General features: G+C 41.6%; 1 protein-coding gene across 1 annotated transcript; it reads right to left on the minus strand.

Annotated features, from left to right (window-relative positions):
- Positions 1–4,179: 4,179 nt before the first annotated feature.
- Positions 4,180–24,956, minus strand: LOC144671368 (heterogeneous nuclear ribonucleoprotein L-like). Its single transcript, XM_078533236.1, has 13 exons — positions 24,798–24,956; positions 19,484–19,614; positions 15,832–16,069; positions 15,211–15,298; positions 14,160–14,254; positions 13,650–13,722; positions 8,224–8,283; positions 7,275–7,558; positions 6,914–7,035; positions 5,806–6,007; positions 5,320–5,377; positions 4,614–4,709; positions 4,180–4,519 (listed from the first exon to the last, which is right to left on the minus strand). The coding sequence occupies exons 1-13, from the start codon at positions 24,867–24,869 to the stop codon at positions 4,461–4,463; spliced, it is 1,578 nt and encodes a 525-aa protein (XP_078389362.1). The 5' UTR covers positions 24,870–24,956; the 3' UTR covers positions 4,180–4,460.
- Between the last annotated feature and the right edge of the window lie 272 nt (positions 24,957–25,228).

A 25,228-nucleotide genomic window follows, 5' to 3' on the forward strand; every position in this document is an offset into this window, starting at 1 on the left:
AGTCACACTTGCAGACTGAACTGAGGTACCCTGCAAAATGCTCACCTAATTTGCATTTGGTCTCCCCACTGAAGAGTAGACCACATTGCGAGTAACGAATACAGTACATATATTAAATTGAAGGGAGTACATGTAAAACACTGTTTCACTCTGAAGAAGTGTTTGAGGCCTTGGACTTGGAAGGGAGGTGGAAGGACAGGTGTTGCATCTCCTGAGCTTTGTCATGGGTAGATGTCAGGTAAAGTGGAGAGGGCATTGGAGGTAATAGAGAAATGAGCCAGTCCCTTCAGGCTAACCAGGAGAAGCTAAAAGGCAATCATTATCTCACTTGGGTGATTATCTGAAGACAAAAAAGAAATTGCAGGGCTACAGAGAAATGTAGGACTAGCTGAGACGCTTTTTCAGAAAGCCAGCACAGACAGACATGGCAGAGAAAAATAGCTTCCTTCTGTGCTGTAACCATAACTTGGGATATTTTCCTCTAAAAAACAAGTGGCCACAAGGTGGTGCTGTGGTCTACCTAATTGGCCTCCAAGTCACAAAGAAAGCTGTAAGACAAAAAAGGCTTTAACATGTCTTTTTTCAGCAATGCTCAAAGCTGTAATTGGTTTAAATATTAAACGGCAGACAACCATCTATTGCTAATCCATGTTTTTTAATGAAAAACAAAATCCTCACCTGGCTGATTAGGGTGCAGCCTGACACACCATTGCTTGGCAGCAGCCACCAATGAGCAAAGCCAGTTTTTAAAAAACAATCTGATATAAACAAAATACTGTGGGTGCTGGAAATCTGAAATCAAAACAGAAGATGCTGGAAAAGTTCAGGAGGTCTGGCAGCATCTGTGGAGAGAGAAACAGAGTTAACGTTTCGAATCCGTAGAGCTCTGAGTCACCGGACTGGAAACGTTAACTGTGTTTCTCTCTCTCCAGAGATGCTGAGGTTTTCCAGCATTTTATTTTTATTTTTTAAAAAATCTTCCCAGCTAAGGACATTTCGTGTACAGCTGACCTGACACTTGGAAATGGACTCAGCCTCTCTATAACCAGCATGGCCCTAATTGGCTTTATTCAATGAATTTATTAAAGTGGATTGACCAAATTGTCCAGAAAACCTACAAATGAACCCTAAAGGGTGTGTGACCCTCAGCATCTAGAGACTCATTTATGCAATGGCAGAGTAGCTCAAATCATTTAGTTACGAGTGTCCCCACTGGTTAAATGGTCAATAGTCAGACCAACACAGCATTATTCACCTCTTATATATACATCAGGAGCCCACAGTAAATTCAAAAACTGCAATAGCAGATGGATCAAATTGCACGTATAAATTCAACTTGGAGTGTGTGACGTGATAGCCATTACTGAGACATGACAGTCAAGGACCGAGAACTAAATATATCAGGTTGTAAGATCTACAAGATGGGGAAAAATAGTAGAGTGGGAGTAGCCACCTTAATAATTAAGAATGAAATCACTTCATTGTTGAGTGGAGACTTTAAATCCTTTTCTATTTCTTAATTCTATTCATGGAGGGGCTGTGAATAGGCCCCTGATAGTTGCTGTGAAGTGGTAGTTTGTATAAATGCTGAGATCAGACAAGCATAGAATAATGAGTGGGTTTTAATGGGCAAGTTTTATTTTCATGTAGAATGCGATAAAGCAAACTAGGAATTTAGCCAAATAGGGTCAATAAAAGGGCCCATGCCATATTAGATTTTGTTAACAGTCCAACGATGCATGAATTGTATCTAGTAGCAATCATGCGATCAAGATCAACTGTGGTCAAAAAGGGTCAACCGTGAATGAGCTGCTGAGATTCTAGATTTAGGAAAGGCTAGTTTCAACAAAAGAGACTGTCTACACCCCATACGAAACGAGGCAAATCTGTTTTGGGGTGAAACAAGGTGAGTGTGGGAGGGAGCAGTGTGCAGAAAATTAATTTGACCACTGAACCAGTTTATAAAGCAAAAGTTCTACTTTCTAAAACAAGTCAACATGGACAATGAAAGAGACACGAGACAACATTAAAATAAAAGCATACAAGTCCAAAAAAAGACACTGCTCTTGATGAAAAATACAAAGAGCAGCAAAAGGTGACACAGCTACAATAAAGGAGTACAAAAAACTTGCAAGGGTTATCAAAATGAACTCAGAAATCTCATACATTAGGAGAAAAGAGGGCAGTCAGAAGCAATGTGGGCTATTTGAAAAGTAATGTCAGTGGAAAATAAGGAAATGGCAGATACACTTATTGTGTATTTACAGCAGAGGAAGAGGGTCAGCATGTAAGACATCATGTTATCTGTTCTGATGAAAGGTTTTTGACCTGAAACATTTTCCTTTCCCTCTCTCTCTCTACAGACGGTACCTGACCTGCGGAGTATTTCAAGCATTTTATGTTTTTAATATGTTGTCAGGAAATAGTGCGAGTCTGAAGGTCAGCTTGACAAAACACACAAATTTTACAGCTGACCAGAGACCAGCATGGATTTGTAAAAGGCTGGTCATGCCTGATGAATCAGGTTGAATTTCTTTGAAGCTGTGACTATAGTGGACAGGAGAACGTCTATGGATGTTTGTAATGTGGACTTCCATAAGGCAGTTGAAGTCCCTTATAACATACTGTGAACTAAAATTGAACTTCGTGAAATTGAAAGCAAATCATTGACTTAGTTAAGAAACTAACCGAGCAGAAGAGTAGGGATAATGAGCAGGATGCGGCTAAGGGTATCCTGCAAAGGTGCTCTCAACTATTCAGTGTGTGAGACCAACTCAGACGATGATGGAAGTAAATAAGAACCAGTTATGTAAATATGTCATTGCACTTCTGCCTCTCTTTGCCAATTGTTCAATATTTGTAATTTTAAGTGGAATGGGAAAACTGCACCAGATGGATTTTAATGTAGGCAAATGTGATGTCATCTACATTGGATGAAGAAGAGTAGCACCAGAATATTTTGTAAATACTGAAAAGTTAGAAACTGCGGCATCCAAAGGGATTGGCAGACCGAGGTTCATACAAATAATCAAGGCGAATTCAATGCTGCCTTTCGTATCTAGAGGAATAGTATGCAAAGGGAGGTGCAGTCATACTTCAACTATACAAAGCCCTGGTTAGGCCACACCTGGGGAATGTGAACAGTTCTAGATAGGAAGGATGTACTGGCTTTGAAAGGAGTGCAACGGAATTTATTAGAATGTTACTTGGACTCCCAAGGGTCAAGCTACAAAGATATTAAACAATTCAGGGTTGTCTTCCCTAGAATGGAGGGGTTATGGGTGATTTATTAAGGAGAAATATAGGGTAGATAGAGAGAAACCATTTCCTCTGGTTGGGGAGTCTAGGACAAGGGAGCAGAGTCTAAAAATTAAAGCCAGATCTTTCAAGAATGAAATTAGGAAACATTTCTACACACAAAAAAGGGAGGTAGAAATTTGAAGCTCGCTTCCGCAATGAGATTAACAGTTTCTTGTTGGCCAAAAGGTAGGTAAAGGACATGGGGGGGAAATATAGAATTGGTTGCAGACCAGCCATGATCTCATTGAATGGCAGAACAGGCACTCAAGGGGTTAAATGGCCTACTCCTGTTCCTATCTGATATTCTATCAGCCAGATCTCGCACCCACTGCTTGTGCATTACTGCAATGGCCTGATTTTCAATTGAAGAGTTAGCAGTGCAACCTTCCAGGCTAGTCAAGTGCTCTTTGAACTTGTTAGCTTTCTTGTATACAGGCAGCACAGCTGATTCATGTCCCAGTGCCGAGGCATGATCCACATCCATGGAGTTTGAGTCTCTCCAGGCATGATTTCCCCAAGCAGTGAGGCACATTTGATAGGGCAGCATTTGCTTCAACAACCGATCACCCAGGAGTACAATTTACACATCACGCCAGATACAACACAAGCATCACTTGCTACAAACAGAATGGATTCGCCCATCTACTCTCCGGCTATTAAAGTGGTAGTGGAGCAGGTCAGATTCAAGCTCAAAGTCCCTCTCAAATAATGGTTACTGAAACATTGCACGTTCCACAAAGTGGGAAGAGGGACAAGTAGAAAGGAAGACTTGAGAAGCAATGAGTTAGTGAAGAATTGCACCTGGTGAAGGACATCAGCTCATGGTCATTGATAGGCCCATCTGAAAACTCTTCAAAAAAATCAATAAAGTTGAGCCAGTTAAACTGTTTATATCATTTATTGAATTGTAGTGCTGCATTGTTTAAATCACAGCCAATAAAAATGAAGGAGCATTTCACTTCTACAATACAGATTACAAAAAGTTAAACTGAAATCTACCAAAATAAAAAACTGGAATATGTGTCATAAACTGTGGCTCATGCCTTTTACACAAATTAAAAGATTACCGCATGTCATCAACTTTGCATAAAATACCAAAATACAACAGTCACAATAATGGAGAATGGCTAGCAGTCCATCTGGTCTGAAGTGTTGAGTTTTTATGCGGCATGCTGCACCGTGGAGAAGCAGAGTTTCAGAGTGTACGGATAAGGGCCACCTAGGGAAGAAAAGAGAATAAATCAGTGACTTCAAAATAGGCACTGCAATTCACAAGTCTCACGATCTAGTTAGGCTTTATTAGCAAGACATACTTGGGTTTTTCATTTGATAGTGATTCAGCAGGGACAATGACTCCATGGCATCGTTCTTCGAGTCCCATTCAATCAAGCCGGAGGAACTTCTCTCACCTATAAACATTAATAAATTTGATTCAATTCCTACATGCCAAAATATTAATGTGCCCAAGAGGCTGTGTTTAAAACTAGCTGTGGCTATGAAAGCTGAAGACAAAAGGATAGCTGCAAGGCTAAAGCTCTATGAACTGTTCAGCCTTTCAGCCTAGAGTTAAGTTCTGTCAGCTGGGGAAGGGAAAGAAACAAAGAAAGACTGTCAAGATCAGCACAGGAGAGGAAAGTTGCCAAGGATAGGGAATAACTGATCTACAGATGATTTCGCTGAGCTAATGGAATGCCAGGCTGTGTTGCCTTAAGCAGCTTTCAGTTGACCAAACAGAAGATGAAAGGAAACTTGTTTATTTAGTTACAAAGCTAGATTGTGCCCAATTTTCCACCAGAATTATTCACTGACAGATGAGACACTGAGAATCTCTGGATGTAAAATGGGCAGATTAGGATACTTTTGCCAACATTCAGCTAGAAAGAGACCAGTTACAAACATCACAAGAAAGCAGGTTTCTCAGTAGATTCATTACTATAAATGTTCTCTCATCTGTTGATCTAAGCCCTCTACAAGAGAGGAAAACTCATTGGTCTCCGACCACAAATATCAAGTACTTACTCTTTCCGGAGAATAACTTGAAGGCAGATGGTCTCTTCAAACCCAGCTCATCACAGACCTAAAGCAAACAAAAAAAAAAAAAAAATGGAGCTATAGGTATCCTGTTGAAGTTAGAGAAGGGGTTTCATGCTCTCAAGTCACACCCCTTTACGTTCCAAGCCACAGAACAACCACAACTTTAAACTGCAGCTGAGTGTTACACCGTCTTTGCAACTGCTCTACACCACTGGAGGAACTATAGTTCTTTGCTAGTATCAATGAGCAACAAAAATCAAAGTTAAAGTTGAAAGACACTAACTGCCAGCCTCCACCTCCATGTCAAAGCAAAACCACCAAATGCTAAATTTTATTCAATTTGACATATTAAAAGCAGCAGTCAGCTCATCTTCTGTCTCTATGCAATGATAAAAAGGCTTAGATCAGAGGCAAACCAGTAGCAAAGGTAAATAACCCAATACACTCTTACTAAAAACGCTAACTTAGTACCTCACAGAAGGCTTCCTCTGTCACCTCCGGAGGGGCATTGAAATAATGTAGGACGTTGCTCGGGTGCTGGATTCGATTCTTGCTGGCTTGTTCTGGAGTGGTGAATCGATTGTTTCTAGAACCAGAGAAATCCTTAAAACTGCAAGAGCCATCTTCAAGCTCATATGACTGACCAGCCATTATGGCCTGTTGTTTGGACACACTTAAAAACAGAAAAACATACCAGTAAGCACATACATTTCCAAATTCAAAAGTCTTCATGCTCCACACAATTACTTCCCTCCTTACACCAAAAATCTCCCTTCCCATATTCAACAGTTGACAATATTTACCATCTTTGGTGACTTACCATTCAGGTACCAGCAGCATTGTACTTAGCCCAGCAGGCAAGAGGTCATCAACTGAAATGTTAACTATTTCTCTCTGCAGATGTAATCTGACCTGCAGAGTATTTTCAGCATCTCCTGTTTTTAGATAAAATGTCCTACCTACAAATATTGCACCAGTGAAAGAAAGGATCTTCAAACCACTGATCTTTAAGGGACTCTACTGGGAATTAGCATGGAAGCCATAAGATCTTAACACTTGCACTTCAAATCAATCCAGCCAATGTGGATGAGACTCTCGCTCTCCAGATCTCTGAAGATGATGATATCCCGAGTGCTGACAAGATCTCAGTCCCAGATCTCAGAAGCAGGGATTCAGCCTTGGCCTGCCCATGGTTTTGCAGCACCAATATAGTGCTCAGCTATCCCTTATACACATTTCTTGCAATGTGATACGTAACAATAAATTTCCAGCACTTTTAACAGTGTAGCAGATAGCAAAACATGGATCTGACTAGGACCTCCCTCTCCTAACCAGTGGCAGGTCCAATTTTTTTTTGTTAAAAACACTTTTGCCGTAATCAATTATGTAATAGGCTTTTTTTAGCCAAGCCAGCATTTCAAAGATTAACACCAGACTCAGCTTCTACAAAACAGACATGAAACCCCAAAAGGGACCTGGCAGTGAAAGAATTGGTCCAATTCCAGTTATTCCTTGAAACTTTGACAAATCTTGCCAATTTCCACAACTCTTACTTTCCAATGCAAATTTTCAAACCTACCAAACATTTAGTTTTTGGTCAAACATATAAGTATTATTCAAGTGACTGATGGCACGATCCACAGCAAATCCATCTCCCATTTCTACCATGGCAGCTCCTGGCTTACTCTTCATGAATTTCACCTAAATAAGCAAGGAAAAATTACTTAGGGAGCACAGAACACAAAATATTAGGCTAATCATAACAGACCACCTTGCTCTTTTTTTTTAACCAAGGTAAAATCACATTGGCAAAAGTTCATCAATAGGTAAATATCACTTATTCAAATGAATTATGGTAGTTTATCTGTTACACAGCCTCATCTGAAAATCCAAGGAATAAGGCATTTAGATTTCCTTCCTCTCCCCCCAAAAAAATTTACCTTTTCCACATTTCCATACAAGCAGAAGATGTTGAACACTCGATCACAATTCATCCTTGAAGGGTCCAACCCATAAACCATCAACACTGGACTTTCTGCTTGAGGACCATATTCTGGGGGTGGCGGTGGAGGTGGAGGTCCATATTGAGGCCCATAGCGTTGACTGGGTGGGCCTCGGTGAGGACCACCGACTGGAGGTGGGCCTCCCATCCTCCGACGTTCATAGTGGGCAGGTGGACCATAATCATCATCTGGATAGTGACTATATCCTCCTTGTGGGGCTCCTTAGGAGGCAAAGCAGATTTAGAAGGAATGCTCCATCAAAGATAACTCTGGAAAACTCCACACCGCACACAATATCTTAAGCTACAATGAAGACCAAGTTTGAGAGAATTCTGCATTATTATGACTGTCACATTACTGCTCGCCAGCTGACAAGAACTGTGCCAAAGACAGGGGAAATGACAATGGCAATTCCTCAGTCATTGAGGGAATAGGTTGTGCGTTGAGCCATTCCATACCATATTGGATTCCCCAAAAGTCAACCAACCCCAGCATTTCAATTGTCCTTATCACAAGAACAGCAAGAGATGCCAAAACTCATTGCCAGTCAAATTACACCCTTTGGTGACTATCCAGCAATGCTGGGAGGGCATTGTACCCGAAAACAAGGGCAGGGTCAAATTCACTAGCCAAACCTATGAATGAACGAACAAACAAACAAACAGTCATGAGCATGCAAACTGCACCCAGCACACATCACCTTAAAAAGGTGAGGGGAAAAAACTAAGCTTTTTTTTGCTCAAAACCCCACCCCCCACCGACCCAAATCCCCACCAAAAAAAAAAGGGGGGGGGGGGGGGGAATTATAAGTATCAAAGTCATTAAGATAGACTTTGTGGGCAGCCAGGTACATCACCACCCCACCCCCACCAGCTCTAAATCTCACCGTACTCAGATGGATGATCTCCAAGCAAGGCTGGTTGGCGCTGTCGTTTGTTAGGATCTCCTACAAAAAAAAGTGAAGGGTGCAAAGGGGGTGGAGGGAAGAAGAGTGTTAAATGCAATTCCCAAGCTGTCAATGGCACCCAAAATAAATCACAACAGAAAAGCTACAATGCAAATATTGCAGAAGAAAATCAGTCAGTACATTAAAAGGTTATTACAATGTTTTCCACAGTACAGAGATACATATTTAAGACTTTGGCATTGAATTTTATACAATGTAGTCTTAACAGATCTATTACCACAAAGGTTCAAGCATAAAAAGGTCTACTTACAGCCAGAGTTAGAGAACAACGTCCATGTGCACAAAATGTCTGCATTTTTTTTCTTACCACCCAATGCTTCAACAGCAACTTATTGCAGTTTTGAAAGATGGCGCCCCAAACATATGCTTCAACCCTGCATTACACGTTTTACAGCAATGAATAGAGATTTTATACAAAGGCAGTACTAGCTTCTAACAATTGCATCTAGCAACAATTTCATGTTCACAGTTCAGGTAAAAGATTCTTCACAGGTGTCAAATGGTTCAGTAAAAGTTGTGAATATGAAAACCCCGTGTTCCTCCATGTCGTTCTCCTGAAAGTAGTGTTGGATGTGTTGGTCTTGGGCTTTGTGGTAGCAAGGCTTACTTGGGAAGGATCTGTGTACATCTCCCACATGGGTGTCCAAAATGAAGCAATGTACCATTGGTAATGTATCATTTATGCAGCAAAATGGCTGTACTGATGTGCCTCACACAATGTGTCTCTTATCCCTCCTGTTGAAGTTGCATGTTGCCGAGTATCAGTTGTTTATGGCAGATGTCTGAATGTTCTCTGAAATGTAGGAAATGTAGAAAACTGGTGTTTCGGCAGGTTGGGTTGACTGGTGGAAGGAACTCGGCATGTACTTCAAGAGCGCTGTATGAATGCACTTGTCTTATGACGAAAACTCCTCTAAGCAAAGTGAGGGAAAGCCCCTGAGACCATGCTGTATCAGTTCACATGAGGCAGTGTTTTTGACTTTTATCTGAAGAAATCTTGAAAAATGAAACAGTTACATCTCTTGCGAATATGCCTCATTTTTGTCTGCCTTCATGACCTTCACTTCAGAAGTCTAGGAAAATGATGGTTTGCCTCACAGTATGTAAATCATGGCATGTCGTATCGTTGTGGCTGCAGGGTAATCTTGGGTCAATGTATGACACTCGATGTATTGTTCTTGTTCAATAAAGGAAAGAATTCTGCTCGCTTCTCCAGAAAGATCTGCCTATTACTGCTGCACTGTGTGTGCCCTTACCCAGCAAATGGTTTGATTATATAATGCGAGAGCAGAGTTTAAAATTAACCTGACCACTAGCATAGTTCACATTTAATGAGAAGTAATTGCAGTTTGCTTTATTTTGGTCATGCACAAATAGCCACAGTTGAACTTTTTTTTTAAAAAAAAAATCAACTCATGCTCTTAACACAGATTTACAAACGAAAGCGTTTTGCAAACGTTCTAGAAGTTCCTGTTAATTTTAAACTATGCATATTTGGTTTCCCCAATGGTCAAACATGTACACCTCTTTTTAAAAAATGGTATTATATAATAACAATTCTGCATTAAATGTGCTCAATATAGGTGAATAGTGCATTTCAGGATTAGGTTCAGATACAATCTTCATCACAATCAAATAGAATTTAACTGTGCATTAAGTGAAGGAATTCCATTAAATAATTATACAAGTCTCGTTAAAAATACATGCTGTCACAATTTACAGTCACCATTTGGGCTGCCAAAATCTCAGGTTTGACTTTCCACTTTATTCAACGCAATGATGAATTCCATTACGGCACTGATTTGAAACGTACCCATCTTAGCTACTTATACTCATGCGTATGGCTATTGTAATTATGAGAGGATGCTGGATTGGTCTAAGAAGCCACCTTGCCATTATGTGAACTAGTACCACATCTCCCAGCTTCATTTAATGGCAACTTCAACATGCACATCAGGTAGTACATTGAGTAGCCATTAAAAAGTATTCTTGTAATTGGCATTACAGTCAGTAACAGAAGATCAAGGTAGATCCGAAGTCAGATGTTAAAAACAATTCAACTTTTTTTAAAAACCTAGTTAAACACCAAGTTACTTGGCAACGAAATTTAAAAATCTCATCCCAAAATCACATGACTACTGACAATAGCCAGTAGAAATGGTCTTACTCCATTTATAACCCTGCACTGAAGCTAACTTCATAAACAGAAAAATAGAGCTTGCTCAATTGTGTACAAATGAGGGACAATACCAGATCAGGATCTGTCATCCCATCCTTGGGAGAGTGGAGGTGAAGATTTTCAGACATTTTGATAAGCTAATGGAAGGCTTTTACAAAACAAGATGTTCAGTACTCTACACAAAAAACACACCCGAGAAAAAGGCCACTAATCTTTAAGGGCAAAGTTAAGATCAATATTTGCAGGAAAAAATTTACCGGAAGTGATGTTGATTATATCTGGCTGCAGAAAATGTATGTGTCTCAGTGCCTGCATTTTATTCAAGGACAACATACAGTAGTACTAACCAAGTTAGCAATTATCTGCAGCCAGCACAGTTTTGTTTCAAATTTTCCATGAGGAATTTTAGGTGCCATCACCTAAACTCAGATTTTTATTTCCATTTTGCAAAGTGGTTCATGATCTATACTAATGGTGCACAGTCCAAAGAAAAAAAAATTACATTGTTTGCATTCACGTGGTGATTACCAGGAAAGTCAAACCTTGTTATGGGGTGTGCAAAAGATGTAAAAACTTCCAGCAACATTCTGCTTTGAGATGCAAGTTCAGTCACAGTGCAATGGAAGTCAGTTTTAAGTCAAAACATTTTAGAAAGAGGCAAGCATGTTATGCCTAAAGCTGCATTTCATCGGAAAATTTAACTACTCATACTGAATTTTTAAACTCCAATTACCCATCATGAACAGCCTCAGAAATATGAAAATTTATAATGATTGCTGCATGCTACTTAAAGAAAAAACATCTGAGCAGGAACCAAATGTAAATGTGTTCAATGGATGCACAACTCCTAAATTGCATTATCTATAGTTCGGGAATACCATGCACTGTGCCAGCTGCTTCACATCCCATCAAGTGGAACAAGGCACCAGTTCAGAACACACTGGCCAAGCAGTTCTATACAATGCAGAGAGCAGAAGGTTGAAGCACAGCACCCCAATAAAATAGCTGCACTGGTCTCTTAACCTGCATTTCATTTGAATGCAAAGCAGATCAGATAAAAAGGAAACTTTGTTAAAATGGGATGAAGGTCACGACTTTTATGGGATTAATGTTGCTTCACGTACCCATTTACAATTTCACTATTCTCAGGAATCATCCTTTCATGCATTTGTACAGAAATCATCACTACCATATGGGTTGCTGCTGAACAGCAGTATGACATCTTATAGCCTTGCTCCTCAGGTGTCAGCGACACTCATCAAGTCAATTTTGCTCATTCCTTAGTTGGCCTGATTCTGGAATCCTGTATCATGTGCTATTCTAGTCCAAAACCACAACCACAAGGTTACTATGCCCATGGGATAGAGAAAATTCAAGATCTGGTCCTTATTTTGTCATTCAGGCCTCTGGTTTCAGCTTATTTCCTTGTAGCAACATTTGAAAAGTGACATTTCAAACTAGCACCAACCTACACATGAACTTGCAATGATGCAAAAATCTTAATCCATACAATTTTGAATCTTTAAAACTTAGCCCTGGAACCAGCTGTATCTCTGGGGAATCTGATCCGAGACTTAATTTCAATTGTTTTTTAAAAAAATATGTAAGAAAAACAAAATCTACTCAGGAAATAAGCGTGTGAATCGACAACAGTTGAGATTGACAGGGATGAGAAGGCTTTAATAACTATCCAAATTCCAGAGTTGAATTGCAGCAATGAGGGGCTCTTTACAGGTGGTTTAAAAAGAGGGGGAAAGAGATAAATCTAGGATTTAAAGTAAATGTCATGGGAACATGAGCAAACTAGTAAGCGGCAAATTTAGAGATCTTGACAGATCAAGACATTGAATGGATTGAGAGAGAATAATGGAGGCAATACCCTCAATCATTTAACAACTAATGCAGCAATTCAAGTGGTAGAGACAGAGTTTACACTATCCAGAAAGAACACACAATTGAGTTAGATAATCTTCCCGATGTGGAAAAAGACAGCTGGATCAGCTCCACTGAAAAGTGAACACCATCCATTGAAGTATAAAAAAGGTATAAACCAATGATTCTGCAAAACCTCAGCCCTTGAAAAATCCAAGCTTCAGAAACTCAAATACCATACTGCAGTTATCCAACGCTAAATCTAAAGACCGCCAATGGCCTTTTAAAACGTTTTGGCTTCACAAGCAGAATTCCGGAAGACTCAACATTTCTTCATCAAATCCAGTCCTAAAAGCTATATTTTGGTGAGAAGGGCAGCTGTATTATGCTTTTAGCAACAGCCAAAAGGAAAAGCAGTTAGCTGTTACAAATACACCAGCCTGGAATCATTATGCAGGCAGCTGCTGGGGATAAAAGCATTTTGTGAATAATCCTGAATAAAAACAGAAAATGCTGGAAATATTCTGCAAGTCTGGAAGCTTCTGTGGGAGAAAAACACCTTGGTCACAACCTGAAACGTTTGCTCCTCTCTCCACACATGTTGCCAGACTGGAGTATTTCCAGCATCTACAGTATTTGCTTTTGTAGCTGTGAATAATCTTGCCATACTGATCAAGTTAAAGCAGACTAAGTATTTAGGAGACAGTGCAATTCAGGTGAAGAAACTGGAATTCACAGCACTGGTTCAAATTGGAGTTCTCAAGGTTACAGTGCACCCAAAAGCCCATCTGACTGCCTCACCTCTCCTCCCCAGCCAAGCCACAATAAAATAGAAGGACTTGATATTTAATAGTGAAAGCTGAAACATAATCAGATTAAAACCATAAAACATTGTGCGATGTAAAACTACCCCACTGATTAAAAATTGCCAGCAGCCCAATGCACTATTAATTCAGCCAACAATGCACTCAGTCTTGCCACAGCATTTGCCTGCTGAGCTAGTCTCAGCCTCCATAGCCATCAAATCACTGGAAAAATGAAAGCTATGCACCAAAGCAAGAGCCTATCACCATAAGGCAAATCATTTAGTTGTTAAGAATTCTATATGGTGCAGTATTCCAATGTTGCTGGAAGTTTTTCTAAATTCCATTAACTGACAGCACCAAAGTTATAACTGTAAAATATGGTATAGAATTAGATCAGTATAATTTGCTAACAAGGGGAATGTGTATAATTTCAATCACATGAAATTAATTTTGCTTTACACTAAATATGCATATACTAAATTTATTACCTTGTCCTCCCAAAGTAGGATTTGTATAGTCCCAAGTGTCCTGATCATTTTTGAAGACATTCAAACGAGTAGGCTAGAGAGAGTGTAATTCAAATTATATTAGATCAATAAATGGATCAAGTGAACATCTGCCTTCCAGTTAACAGCCATGACTCAGGCCAAAACCCAGTATTCCTTTTGTGACATAACCCAAGCTCAATTAGCAGACCAATTTGGAGCCTCTGTACACATGCTGCTGATTGACAGGACAGTAAACTGCAAAAGAATCACCAATACTTGGATACAGAATACATGTATAATCCTAATCTCACTTTCTTGACCATCATCAACATATTAAGCAGAGGCTTAAGGCTTTAAACATAGCACTACATTTAGATGTAGCCACATTGCTCTTCTGAAGTCTTATGGGATTGTGAAATGCTATTTTCAGCTCGTAATTGAATTTCAGCCTCTATCATTTTCTCTATCACTCCTCGTTAGTCAGTATGTTGAATTTGACAAGCAACTTACTTTTGCATACTCGATCTTCAAAGTACAACATCCAGAATAAATGTCTGCTCCATTGAGAGATGCTTTTGCTCTCTGTGCACTCTGTACAGAGTCAAATGTGCCTGACATTAAGGTAAACATACAAGATTAAAAAGAAAGTACAACAGTTGCTTACCAATTACTGGTCTGTTATCAAAGAAGCCACCAAAACACTGCAGGTGTTACAATCAAGCTATCCCCTTCTTTGCTACCCCTACATAAGAACTTGAGTTCTGTGGTCAATTATTAGGATTTAAGAATGGTCGTACCATGGAAAGAAATGGCTGAGTTCCATCAATGGCAGCTTCAGTAAACATGCTTTGTAAAACATCCCAAAGTGCTTCACAGCCAAAGGAATGCCCCAAAAGTTTGGATAAAAAGCTGGCCTTTAAAAACAGTTTCAAAATCAGGCAAGGAGATCAAGGATGGAATTCCAAAGTGTGGGGCCCAGTCAATACACAGCTGCAAGTAGTGGATTAAACAGGATTTAAACAGTCTGAGGAATAGAGAGTTGAGGGGGAGGTAGCGGTAGCAAGCACCTGGTTCTCCCAGAGACAGTGGACTGAAATGTGTGGGAAAGAGCCAATAATTTTGGTCTTGGCTGAAAAATATTGCTAGTCATCCAAGGCTGGGATATTGGATAAGCAGACAGAATACAAGCAAATAAAGAGGTCAAGTAAAACATCAGTCACCATGTCCATCCTGATGTCACCAGGGAACATAGTGGGGAGAGGGGACACTTGAACAAACAGCCAGGGTAGATCCAGCCAGCACTCCCAACCCCCAACTTTCCATTCCTAAATCACCTCTTCACTGCTCAACTCACTGTTTTAACTACAAATCATAGCAAATACAAAACACACGTAGCACAGCCAAACTGCTGAGGGGAGCCTTGGCCGATTCCCAGTCATACACTCATTTATATACACTTTTTTCCAAGAATGCCAAAAGCAGAAAAGTGGAACAGCAAACTTCCTTCAAGTCCTTTCTATACACATTCCCTCTCATGCTCAATTTTAGCACTGAAAAGGATATTCCACCATTGCTTGGACTCCATTCTTCCTAAAGATTACGATCCTTTGCACGGGTCCGCATGGATTGCAAATTGTGTACAAAACATCCTGAAAATTTAAAATAGATTTGTTGCAATGAGTTTAGTTATGCAGTCACTCAACTCTGCCCCCACCATCCCTCTTGGGTTGTAAGGGGGCAAAGGCATACAATGATGGAGGCAAACCACCCCACCAGTTTCCTTGATTATATACTCCTAAGCTGAGGAATCAGGGTAGTATGGATCGGACTAGACAAAAATACCCAACACTTAAGTGGAGACAGGATCATTGAATATTTTAAGGCTGAATTAGATAGATTCTTGATTGAGAGGAGCGTCGAAGGTTATAAAGGGTAGACAGGAAAATAGAGGCCACAATCAATGATCTTATCAATTGGCAGAGCAGGCTCAAGGGGCTGAATGGCCTACTCCTGCTCCAAATTCATATGTACTTATGTTAAGTCAATGTGAGCTATGTAGCATTAAAAGAGATAATTTTCAGGAAGAATTCACTCAGTTTATAGTCTTCAAAACCAACATGCACTTCACCTTGCTCAGAATTGTACACAACACATAATGATGTAATAAATTTAAATAACTCACTGTTGTAATTGGATAGATAGGGTTCATCACTGTGAAGAGCAGTATGTTGTTCACATTTCTGGAATCATCAGAATCACCAGGCCTGGAAATTTTCTGACTAGTGGAGTAGTTCACAAAGGCAGGCTGAGCACCTACGTAGATCTGGCTTTCGACTGCAAAGTTTACACAGGCACATGCACCATTCAGATCCTCAAACTCCACTAATGCCTGTCGCTTCTTGGGCATCATCACAACATAGCTGAAAATCCAAACACAACAGTATTCGCACAAAAACAGAAACACCTGGAAAAACTCAGCAGGTCTGGCAGCATCGGCGGAGGAGAGCACAGTTGACGTTTCGAATCCTCATGACCCTTCAACAAAACGCACGTATAAAAAGCTGACAAGAGGCACTTGCATTTTTAACAATAAGCACTCTGCACTGCATGCTAGAGCTCAGCATTTTCAAATAGTTTAACCTCTTATCTCAGCTTTTAGCCATGATCTATCCACCCAAGCCTAAGATAGCAGCAAAACCGAAGTTTAGAGCAGCATGGTCTCTCAAAAAAATGCAAAAGATAATGCTGAGAGCCAACTTGTGGTGGTGCCATTTTTCTTCAGAGGCTACAGAGCAAGAATCAACTTTATTTCTGAGTGCATTAACAGTTAAACCTGACAGTGGGCAGAAACATTTTCTGAGAACTGCAAAATGCTCAGAGTATATAAACTTATTTTTTGCACATGCCCCATTGCAAATGGCCAAACAAAGGATAAGAGCTCCTAAAGCAAATGTTCCACTCCAGACCAACAAATCTAAACATTAGATATGCATCAGTTCCTAGCTTACATATCATTTCTCAAAGGTCAATTATGTAACCATCTTCCAAGTCTGAATTCCAAAAACGCTGTCCAAGAAACAGGAAACAACTTATGCCAGCAAAGGAAATTAAAGAACATATTAACTGATAAGCAATGCACCAAATATTTAGTTTAAAATATCAAGATTTGTGATGTGCAGTAAGCAATGCCTGCACAGTCATACTTCCAAGTTATTAAACCTTGGCTTTAAAGAAACTGGGTTGACTATGCTGCTCACTGCTGGAATTCAATATGAAAGTCACTGGCACAGGTCACAATCACTCAAGGGATACCTGAAACAGAAAACCTACAAAGCACAGCAAAAGATACTAGCCATATGGAGGAAGTTGTTAATCATTCAATCATTTCTACACTGTTTTGTTTACAGCTGGCAACGTGTCATCAACTGCCAAATCTCTCAAACATCCTGAAGTCACCACCAATAAGAAACTAGACCAGTCACAACTACTATGGCTAAAAGAGCAGAGGTTTGATGCTTGGAGAATGACCCACCTGCCAACTTCCCAAAGCCTTTTCACCATATACAAGTCAGGAATGTGATGGAATGCTCACTACTTGCCTCAACAGATGCAACTCCAAAAAAGCCAGCTTGATTGGCATACTATCTACCGCCTGAAATATTCACTCCCTACACCGCCAACTCTCAATGGCTGCAGTGTATACCACAGAATCAGTACAGCACAGGAGGCCATTTGGCACATCGTGCCTGCACCTACTCTCCGAATGAGCAACACAATTAGTTCTGCTTTCCTGCCTTCTCCCCGTAACCTTGCGCACATTCTTTTCAAATAAGTCTAATTCCATTCTGAATGCTTCAACTGAAGCTCTCACCACCACGCTCAGAGCATTCCAGACTCTGACCACTTGCTGCGTGGAAGTTTTTCCTCATGTCACCGTTGCTTCTTTTACGAATTACTTTAAATTTGTGCCTCTCATTCTTACGAGTAGGAACAGTTTCACCCATTTACTCTGTCCGGACCCTTCATGATTTTAATACCTCTGTCAAAGGGGAGGTGGTGGCATAGTGGTATTGTCACTGGTAATCCAGAGACCCAGGGTAATGTGCTGGAGGCCTGGATTCGAATCCCACCATGGCAGATGGTTGAATTTGAATTCAATAGAAAAAAAAATTCTGGAATTAAGTCTGATGATGACCATGAAGTCATTGCCAATTGTCGTAAAAACCCATCTGGTTCACTAATGTCCTTTAGGGAAGGAAATCTGCCGTCCTAACCAGGTTTGGCCTACATGTGACTCCAGACCCACAGCAATGTGGTTGACTCTTAAATGCCCTCTGAACAAGGGCAATTGGGGATGAGCAATAAATGCTGGCCTAACTAGTGATGTTTGCATCCCATGAACAAATAAAGAAAAATCTCCTCTTAGCCTTCTTTTCTCCAAGAAAAACAGTCCTCACTTCTCCAATCTATCTTCATAACCGAAGTTCCTCATCTGAGAAACCATTCAAGAATCTTTTCTGCAGTCTCCAATGCCTTCACGTTGTTTGGCACCCAAAATTGACATAATACTCTAGCTACAAGAACTGCAGCAACTCATCTAGGCTACAAACAGCACCTCCCACCTAAGATGAAGGTAAGCATGCACTAGAACAACATCATTAAGTAACCCCAAGTTACAACCCATCCTAACTTGGAAACGGGTCTCCATTCTTTCATTATCACTGGGTCAAAAACATGGAATTCCAACACAGTACTACAGAGTAACTCTTTTGAGTCAAAACAATAAACTAAATTAACAAAAACAAGGGAGAAATCAAGCATAGCCCCTAAGTCAGGTCAGCTGTAAAATCAAGGAAAAACTTTAAAGGGACCTTACAAACATCAAACTAAGATGTGATTAAAGGGGTCAACAAAACACCCCAGTCCCCGCGGTGCCCACCGGGCACGGAAGGCCTCGATGGTGCCGGCAGACACCGCGTGCTCCCTTTCCAGGGACACCCGGCCGCGAACGTAGCCGCGGAAGAGGGACAAACAATCGGGCGGGACTCCCCCGTCGATCGCCCACTGCCTGGACCTGTTGATGGCCAACTTGGCCGGGCCCAGGAGCAGGTTCACGAGGACGTCCTCCTCCTTCCTGACCCCCTTCCGCACCGGGTGTCCGTAGATCAGGAGCGTGGGACTGAAGTGCAAACAAAATAGTAACAAAAGGTTTTTTAAATAACTAAAAAGGGAGTGCAGCCTACAACACCCTATGTAAATACTACAGAGTACCAGAACACAGACTGCAGTGTTGCAAGGCAGCATCTCACTTCCACCTTAAGGATGATCAAATACTGGCAGACAGTGACCCCACAATCTACAAATGGATACAAAAAGGATCACCTCTTAATTGGACTAAGTCATGCTCTATTTGACTTTTAGAAACCAATTGTTGCCTGACAAATGCTCTGCTTTGGAGCAATTACCAATTTGCAGCAAGCAGAACATCAGTTCTATTTGCAAACTTGCAATACCATTCAGGAAGTCAGTGTCATTCATATAAAACTAGGAAGAACTGCCAGGGTCTGGTTAAAATCAGCTATGGACAAGAGAAGGGAGTTTTAAAAAGTTCCCCATTTCTTAGACTGCCCATTGATCAATTTTTTGCATCACTTTGTTGTCACTGATAAACGCACTTGGGAGCCTCTTGCTGTCCCTATATTGCATATCATCATTTCTGAGCCAAGTACACAGCATCCATTCTGAATAAGACAAAATGCAATACCTCTCGAGCAAGAGATCAGCTGCAAACCTATCAGGCCAATTGCCATCTTATCTCAACTCAAGCCACTTACCTAATGGCACCAAATTCCTGCAGTGCCTCTACAAGGTCTGCCTCCATCACTCCATCTGACAGTCCTCTGACATGTACCACAGGGGATGGGGATGGTTTGTGAGGATCTTCAAGATAGCTGCCATCCTGCTGCTGCAAAAGAAAAGTGACTTTAGTACAGCAAACATTTAGATAGTGTATACTACATCCCATCTGCCAGCAGTAATGCAAAGCTCCATTCAAAACTTGCCCCAACCAAAGTGAGATGAGATTTTCCATTCCCAGGTACACTGATTTTTTTTTTCCTAATTCAGTATAATATCCAGTGCTAATGGTGCCCTCAAGTCTGTCTTTATGTTCTCTTTAGCGCTAGCAATATACTTGAAGGTTAAATAACCACAAAAAAAACACAACTCAAGCACCCATATAAAAAGTAGACATGCTGTTCTAATTTGTGGGTTGCAACAAGTTAGAAATTATGCACATTAGGGGCAGCTCAACTGGTTCTTCATTTCAAGGGGATGGAAAGCCAAATCCAGGCCAGAACAACCATTAAATATCTTGTGGTTGGTGGCAGTCAGTGTCAAGCATGTGTTGTCTCAATCCAGTCTGTTATATACAAAGATGGCTCTAAGAATGAGGGGCTTTAATTGCGAGATAGATTGAAAGGTTACAGCACAGGAGGGGGCCAATGATAATTCCAAGAGGAAGGAGGTAGCAGAATTTTAACTAGCTTGAGGGTAACTAGTCACAATTGCAGGGATAATCTTGATTATGGAACATACAAGCGACGTGCACAATTGGTTCAACATTGGAGGAACTGAAACTCAAGTGAAAAGATATGGTAGTTCCGGTTATAACAAATATAATTACAAGATTGTCAAGCATACAAATGTAACTGTTCGACAGACTGGAACTATTACTGATCCAAAGCCAACAGAAATATACAGCTTGACTGGAGAAGAGGACAGCGTTAAGAAAACAAAACATGGGATTAAGAGGTCAACATCTACAACTGCTCCTACAAAATCTCCTAGACATCTGAAAATATTGAAGTTTAGTGACAATGCCCCAAGAAAGTTATGCAAATTAGCAGTGGTGTTTTATCGGTGAGAAGCAAGAAACATATGTAAGCTTTGTAAAAATATGTTTTAACTAATAAATTCTGTAAAACAAAAAGTGTTAGTTATTAGATCGGATGCAAGAAAAACGAGAAAAAAAAAGTGATTCACAGCATAAAATAGCCAGAAACCATCCACCAAGGCTGTTCAGCTTATTGGTTTAATGCTCCAAAACTGTACAAGAGATTCTACTTCACAATAACAAGCATTTATATAGTGAATATAGTGAAACATTACAGGAGGGTTACCAAATAAAATCTGACTTTAAAAAAATTTCATTCATAGGATGTGAGCATCACTTAACTATTTACTGTAATGGGCCTGACCTCCTCTATAGATATGTGAGCTAATCAGTGTTGTTTATGTTGGCTGGGGCTCTGATGTTTGTTGACCTTGCTACACCCTTTGGTTTAGCCAAACTACTCATAGATCAATGGGTCTTTTCTGACCAAAGCAAAATACTGCAGATGCTGGAAATCTGAAAAAAAAAAACAGAAAATGCTGGAAAAACTCAGCAGGTCCAGCAGCATCTGTGGAGAGAGAAAAACAGAGTTAACATTTCGAGTCCATATGGCCCTTCTTCAGAGCTCTGAAGGAACTCTCTCCACAGATGCAGACCTGCTGAGTTTTTCCAGAATTTTCTGTTTATGGGTCTTTTCTGATTCTCAGTCATTGGGATCTTATAGATTAAAGGAACAGGAGACCTCAGCTGTCATTGTCTCAACACATTCCAGACTAATATCCAGATTGCTGGATAGTTTCAAGACCCAAAAAGCATTTAAATGCTTTTTGAGATATTATCTTTGGCAATCTAGAAACTGGAATCTCACTGTCATATCCCAGCATTTATTGCCCTTCGTAATTACCCTTGAGCAGGTCAGGGTGAGCCACTTCTTGAACCACTGCAGTCCATGTGGTATAGGTGTACCCACACTGCTCTTACAGATGGAGTTCCAGAATTTTGACTTGCAGTGAAGCAGCAGCAGCAACATAGCTCCAAGTCAGGATGATGTGCAGCTTAGAGGGAATTTGTCAGTGCCGGTGTTCCCATGCTTCTGCTGCCCTCACCCTTCTAGACGATGGAGGTTCCGTGTTTGGAAGGTGCTGTCAAAAGAGCCCTGGGGAGTTGCTGCAATGCAGCTCGCAGATGGTACACACTGCTGTCACTGCTCACCAGTGGTGGAGGCAACGAATGTTTAAGGCACGGGATGGGATGATCAAGGGGACTGCTTCATCCTGAGCCAGAGGGCCAATGATCAAAGCTTCGTCAAACACGCTGAGCTCAAGTGCCAAGTTAAAAAGAAACAGTGTCAGAAGTTTGAGGAGGGGAGTCTAGAGCTTAGGGCTGCCGCAGCTGAAGGCACAACCTCCAACAGTGGAGCAAGTGAAGTCAGAAGCATGCAAGAGATCAAAGGAGTTTAGGTGTTGCATAAAGTTGTAGAACTAGAGGAGGTTAGATATAGGATGCGGCAAGGCCATTAAGAGGTTCAAACACAAGGATGGGCCATTGTAGGTCAGGGGTGATGGGTGAACAGGACTTGGTGAGAGTTACTCTACAAGCTGCAGAGTTTTGATGAACCCAAGTTTAGTCTGGAAGATGTCTCAAGAAGAGTCAAGTTGAGAGGTAACAAAGGCATGAATCAGGGCTTCATCAGCACAATTCCTCCACAACATATACATTTGAATTAAACAGCTACATTTTACCACTGATTTTTATCCCAACTCAAAATTCATCCATGCTTTTGACTTATTCCTAGGTATTAGAATTCACAGGATCCATCCAAATCAAAACCAGACCTTCCAGTGTGGCTAACAGCTCTTCAGGAACAAAGATTTGTCTAAGGACCAGGATGACAACAGGATTGTCCTGCTCTCACTGTCCCAGCAGCACAACCACCCACCCCCGACCCTAAAAGACCCCAATGCCAGAGTGACCCTCAAATGTTCTGTGAGAGTTGGTCACCCTGCTAAGGGCACATGCAACAGGAAAATGTTCTACATATATGAACAGAAAGAGATGTTTGCCCTAGGTGTTTTAAGAGCTGATTGCTACTGGGACTACATTCAACAGAGGTACAATTGAGTAATTGCAACAACATAAAATGAAGTTCCTTGAATACTTACATGTCTTTGCACTGCAAGCTTTGAAATACTGGTTTATTGGGCTTTGTCAATTGGCTAAGATTAAGATTCTGGATCACAGATTCTCTTTTCAGGGTCAATAAACACAAGAATAAGCCATTGCAACCATTCCTAACAGCAGAAAGCACAATTTAGAAAATATGCCTGCATGGATGAGGGGGGTGGGGTGAAGAGGAGTATGCAGCAAAGAGGTGAATGGAGGGTAAAAAGAAACGTTTCAACTTTACTGGAAGGCCTACAATCTCCATCACATTTTGGATTAGCCACATATCACAGCACAGAAAACAGTAACCTTTATCAAGTCTTGAACCAGAACAACATCACTGAGACAAGTAGAACACCTCCCAAACTGCCTAAAACCAATTTCACAACAAAACACTTGAGCATCAATCCAGATCACATACTCAAATACTGGAGTTCTACTAATTGTACCAACATGGCAGGCTATATACTGCATCCCTTAAACCACCTGCCAATATCCTGATATAGACTGGCAAGAGCCAACATGTCACTAAATAATCTCAGCAATACTTTCTAGACACCACATAAGAGATCCCATAATTCTTAATTTCACTCATGTTGCATCAAATGTGAGTGAAGGAAAAATAATTCGAGATTTAGACACAAGCAATTACACAACTGACAACTCAGTAAAGACAGCATTAACAAGTATCATCAAGTTCTCTTCAGAAGTTTTTCCCTTGCCACTACCTAGAATGGAAAACATTAAACTGCCAGCCACATGAAAATGCCAGTTTGCACAGGCAATCAAAGGTCAACTGTGACTGCTGCAACGCAGAGCACAATTTCAAAATCTGTCGATGATATACAACTCTTAGGAGTTTTGTCAAACAGCAAGGATAATACCAATCAAGTGCAACAGGAAATAGATAGACCAGCAGAATGGGTGGACAAATAACAGATGGAAATTAATATACAGAAGTGTGAGGTGATGCATTTTGGCAGAAAGGTAATGACAGTTTTAAAGAGTGTGCAGGAACAGAGGAACCTTGGGCTTCACATGCCTAGGTCTTTGAAGGCGGCAGGACATGTTGAGAGTAGTTAGCAAAGCATATAGGATCATGAACTTCATAAACAAAGGCATTGAGTACAAAAGCAGGAAATATATGCTGAACCTGTATAAATCTCTGGTTAGACCACAACTAGACTATTGTGCCAATTACGGGTCAGCACACTTTAGGAAGGATGCGAGAAAATCCTTGAGGCTGGGAGAGGACCCACTAAGGGACTGCTGCACTGTTGGAGGTGCTATCGTTCAGGTGAGACATTAAACGGAGGCCGCATCTGCCTGCTCGGGTGCAAGTAAAAGATCCCATGGCACTCTTCCGAAAATGAGCAGGGGAGTTAACCCCAGTGTCTTGGCCGACAGTTATCTCTCAATCGACATCACAAAAGATGATTATGTGGTCATCAACAACTGCTGTTTGTGGGAGCTTGCTGTGCGCGAACGTTTCCTACATTATAACAGAGGCTACCCTTCAAAAGTACTCCACTGGCTGTAGAGCGCTTTGAAAAGTCGTGGTCGTGGAAGGCGCTATATAAATTTTTTAAAATCCCCCCCCTCCCCCCGCCATATCCCACAATGGGCAACCCACAAGGGCATCGCTCACCGGCGCCAACACGTCCAGCCTCACGCGGCGCTGCCGCTAATGGCGGGCGGCAGAGGAAAGGAGGCGGGGGGTGGGAAAGCAGCCGGGCGCTCAACTCGGCCTCCGGCTCCACAAAGCGGCTGGGGAAAAGGAGCGCCCCGGGGGACTGAAGGAAAAGCCCCTCCCGCTGTTAATGAGACACAATGGGGGCAGGCCGCAGGCGCTAACACGCCGCTGAAGCCACATACGCAAGGTGGAAGGTCACCCGCAAAATGTGGATGGTTCCCTTCCCTCATGGCGATGGCGATCCCGATCCCACGCCCGAGGCCCGCTCCGCCAACCCAGCCCCCACACCGCAAAATGGCGGAACGGCCGGAGCCCAGTTTAATTGACGTCCCCATTTCCATCCCAACCCCATAATTATTTTCCCCTCTGTCGGTACCCGGCCTCCGGCTCCTCTTACTCGGTTGCCATCGTTTTCAGTTCGCTGCCGCTTTGCCGCACGCCCGTCGTACACCTGCTGCCTGGTCGCCATCTTATCACAACTACCGCCGCCTTCGAGCTCCACCACAAGGAGACAACATGGCGCCCGCAATAAATAGACCCGCGACCGAACTGGCCCCGCCTCCCCTCCGCGCCTCATTGGCGAATCGGGAACAAAGCGCCCGCCCCGGCTTCCGCTGATTGGTGCTCGAGAACAAAGCGCGTGCTTCGGTACCGCGCTGAATGGTCTCTGCTGACCAGATCACGCCTACTCTACCACCCGATTGGTAGACTGCCGACAGCAAAGGCAGGCAGGCGCCTTTGCCTGCACGCCGATTGGTGGGCGACCCGTCACTGAAGGTAACAAAGGGACATCTCAGTCCCGGTACTCCACGTGGCCTGTGTGTGAAA

The sequence above is a fragment of the Cetorhinus maximus genome, chromosome 32 (assembly GCF_964194155.1).
Source record: "Cetorhinus maximus chromosome 32, sCetMax3.hap1.1, whole genome shotgun sequence".
Taxonomy (NCBI): Eukaryota; Metazoa; Chordata; class Chondrichthyes; order Lamniformes; family Cetorhinidae; genus Cetorhinus; species Cetorhinus maximus.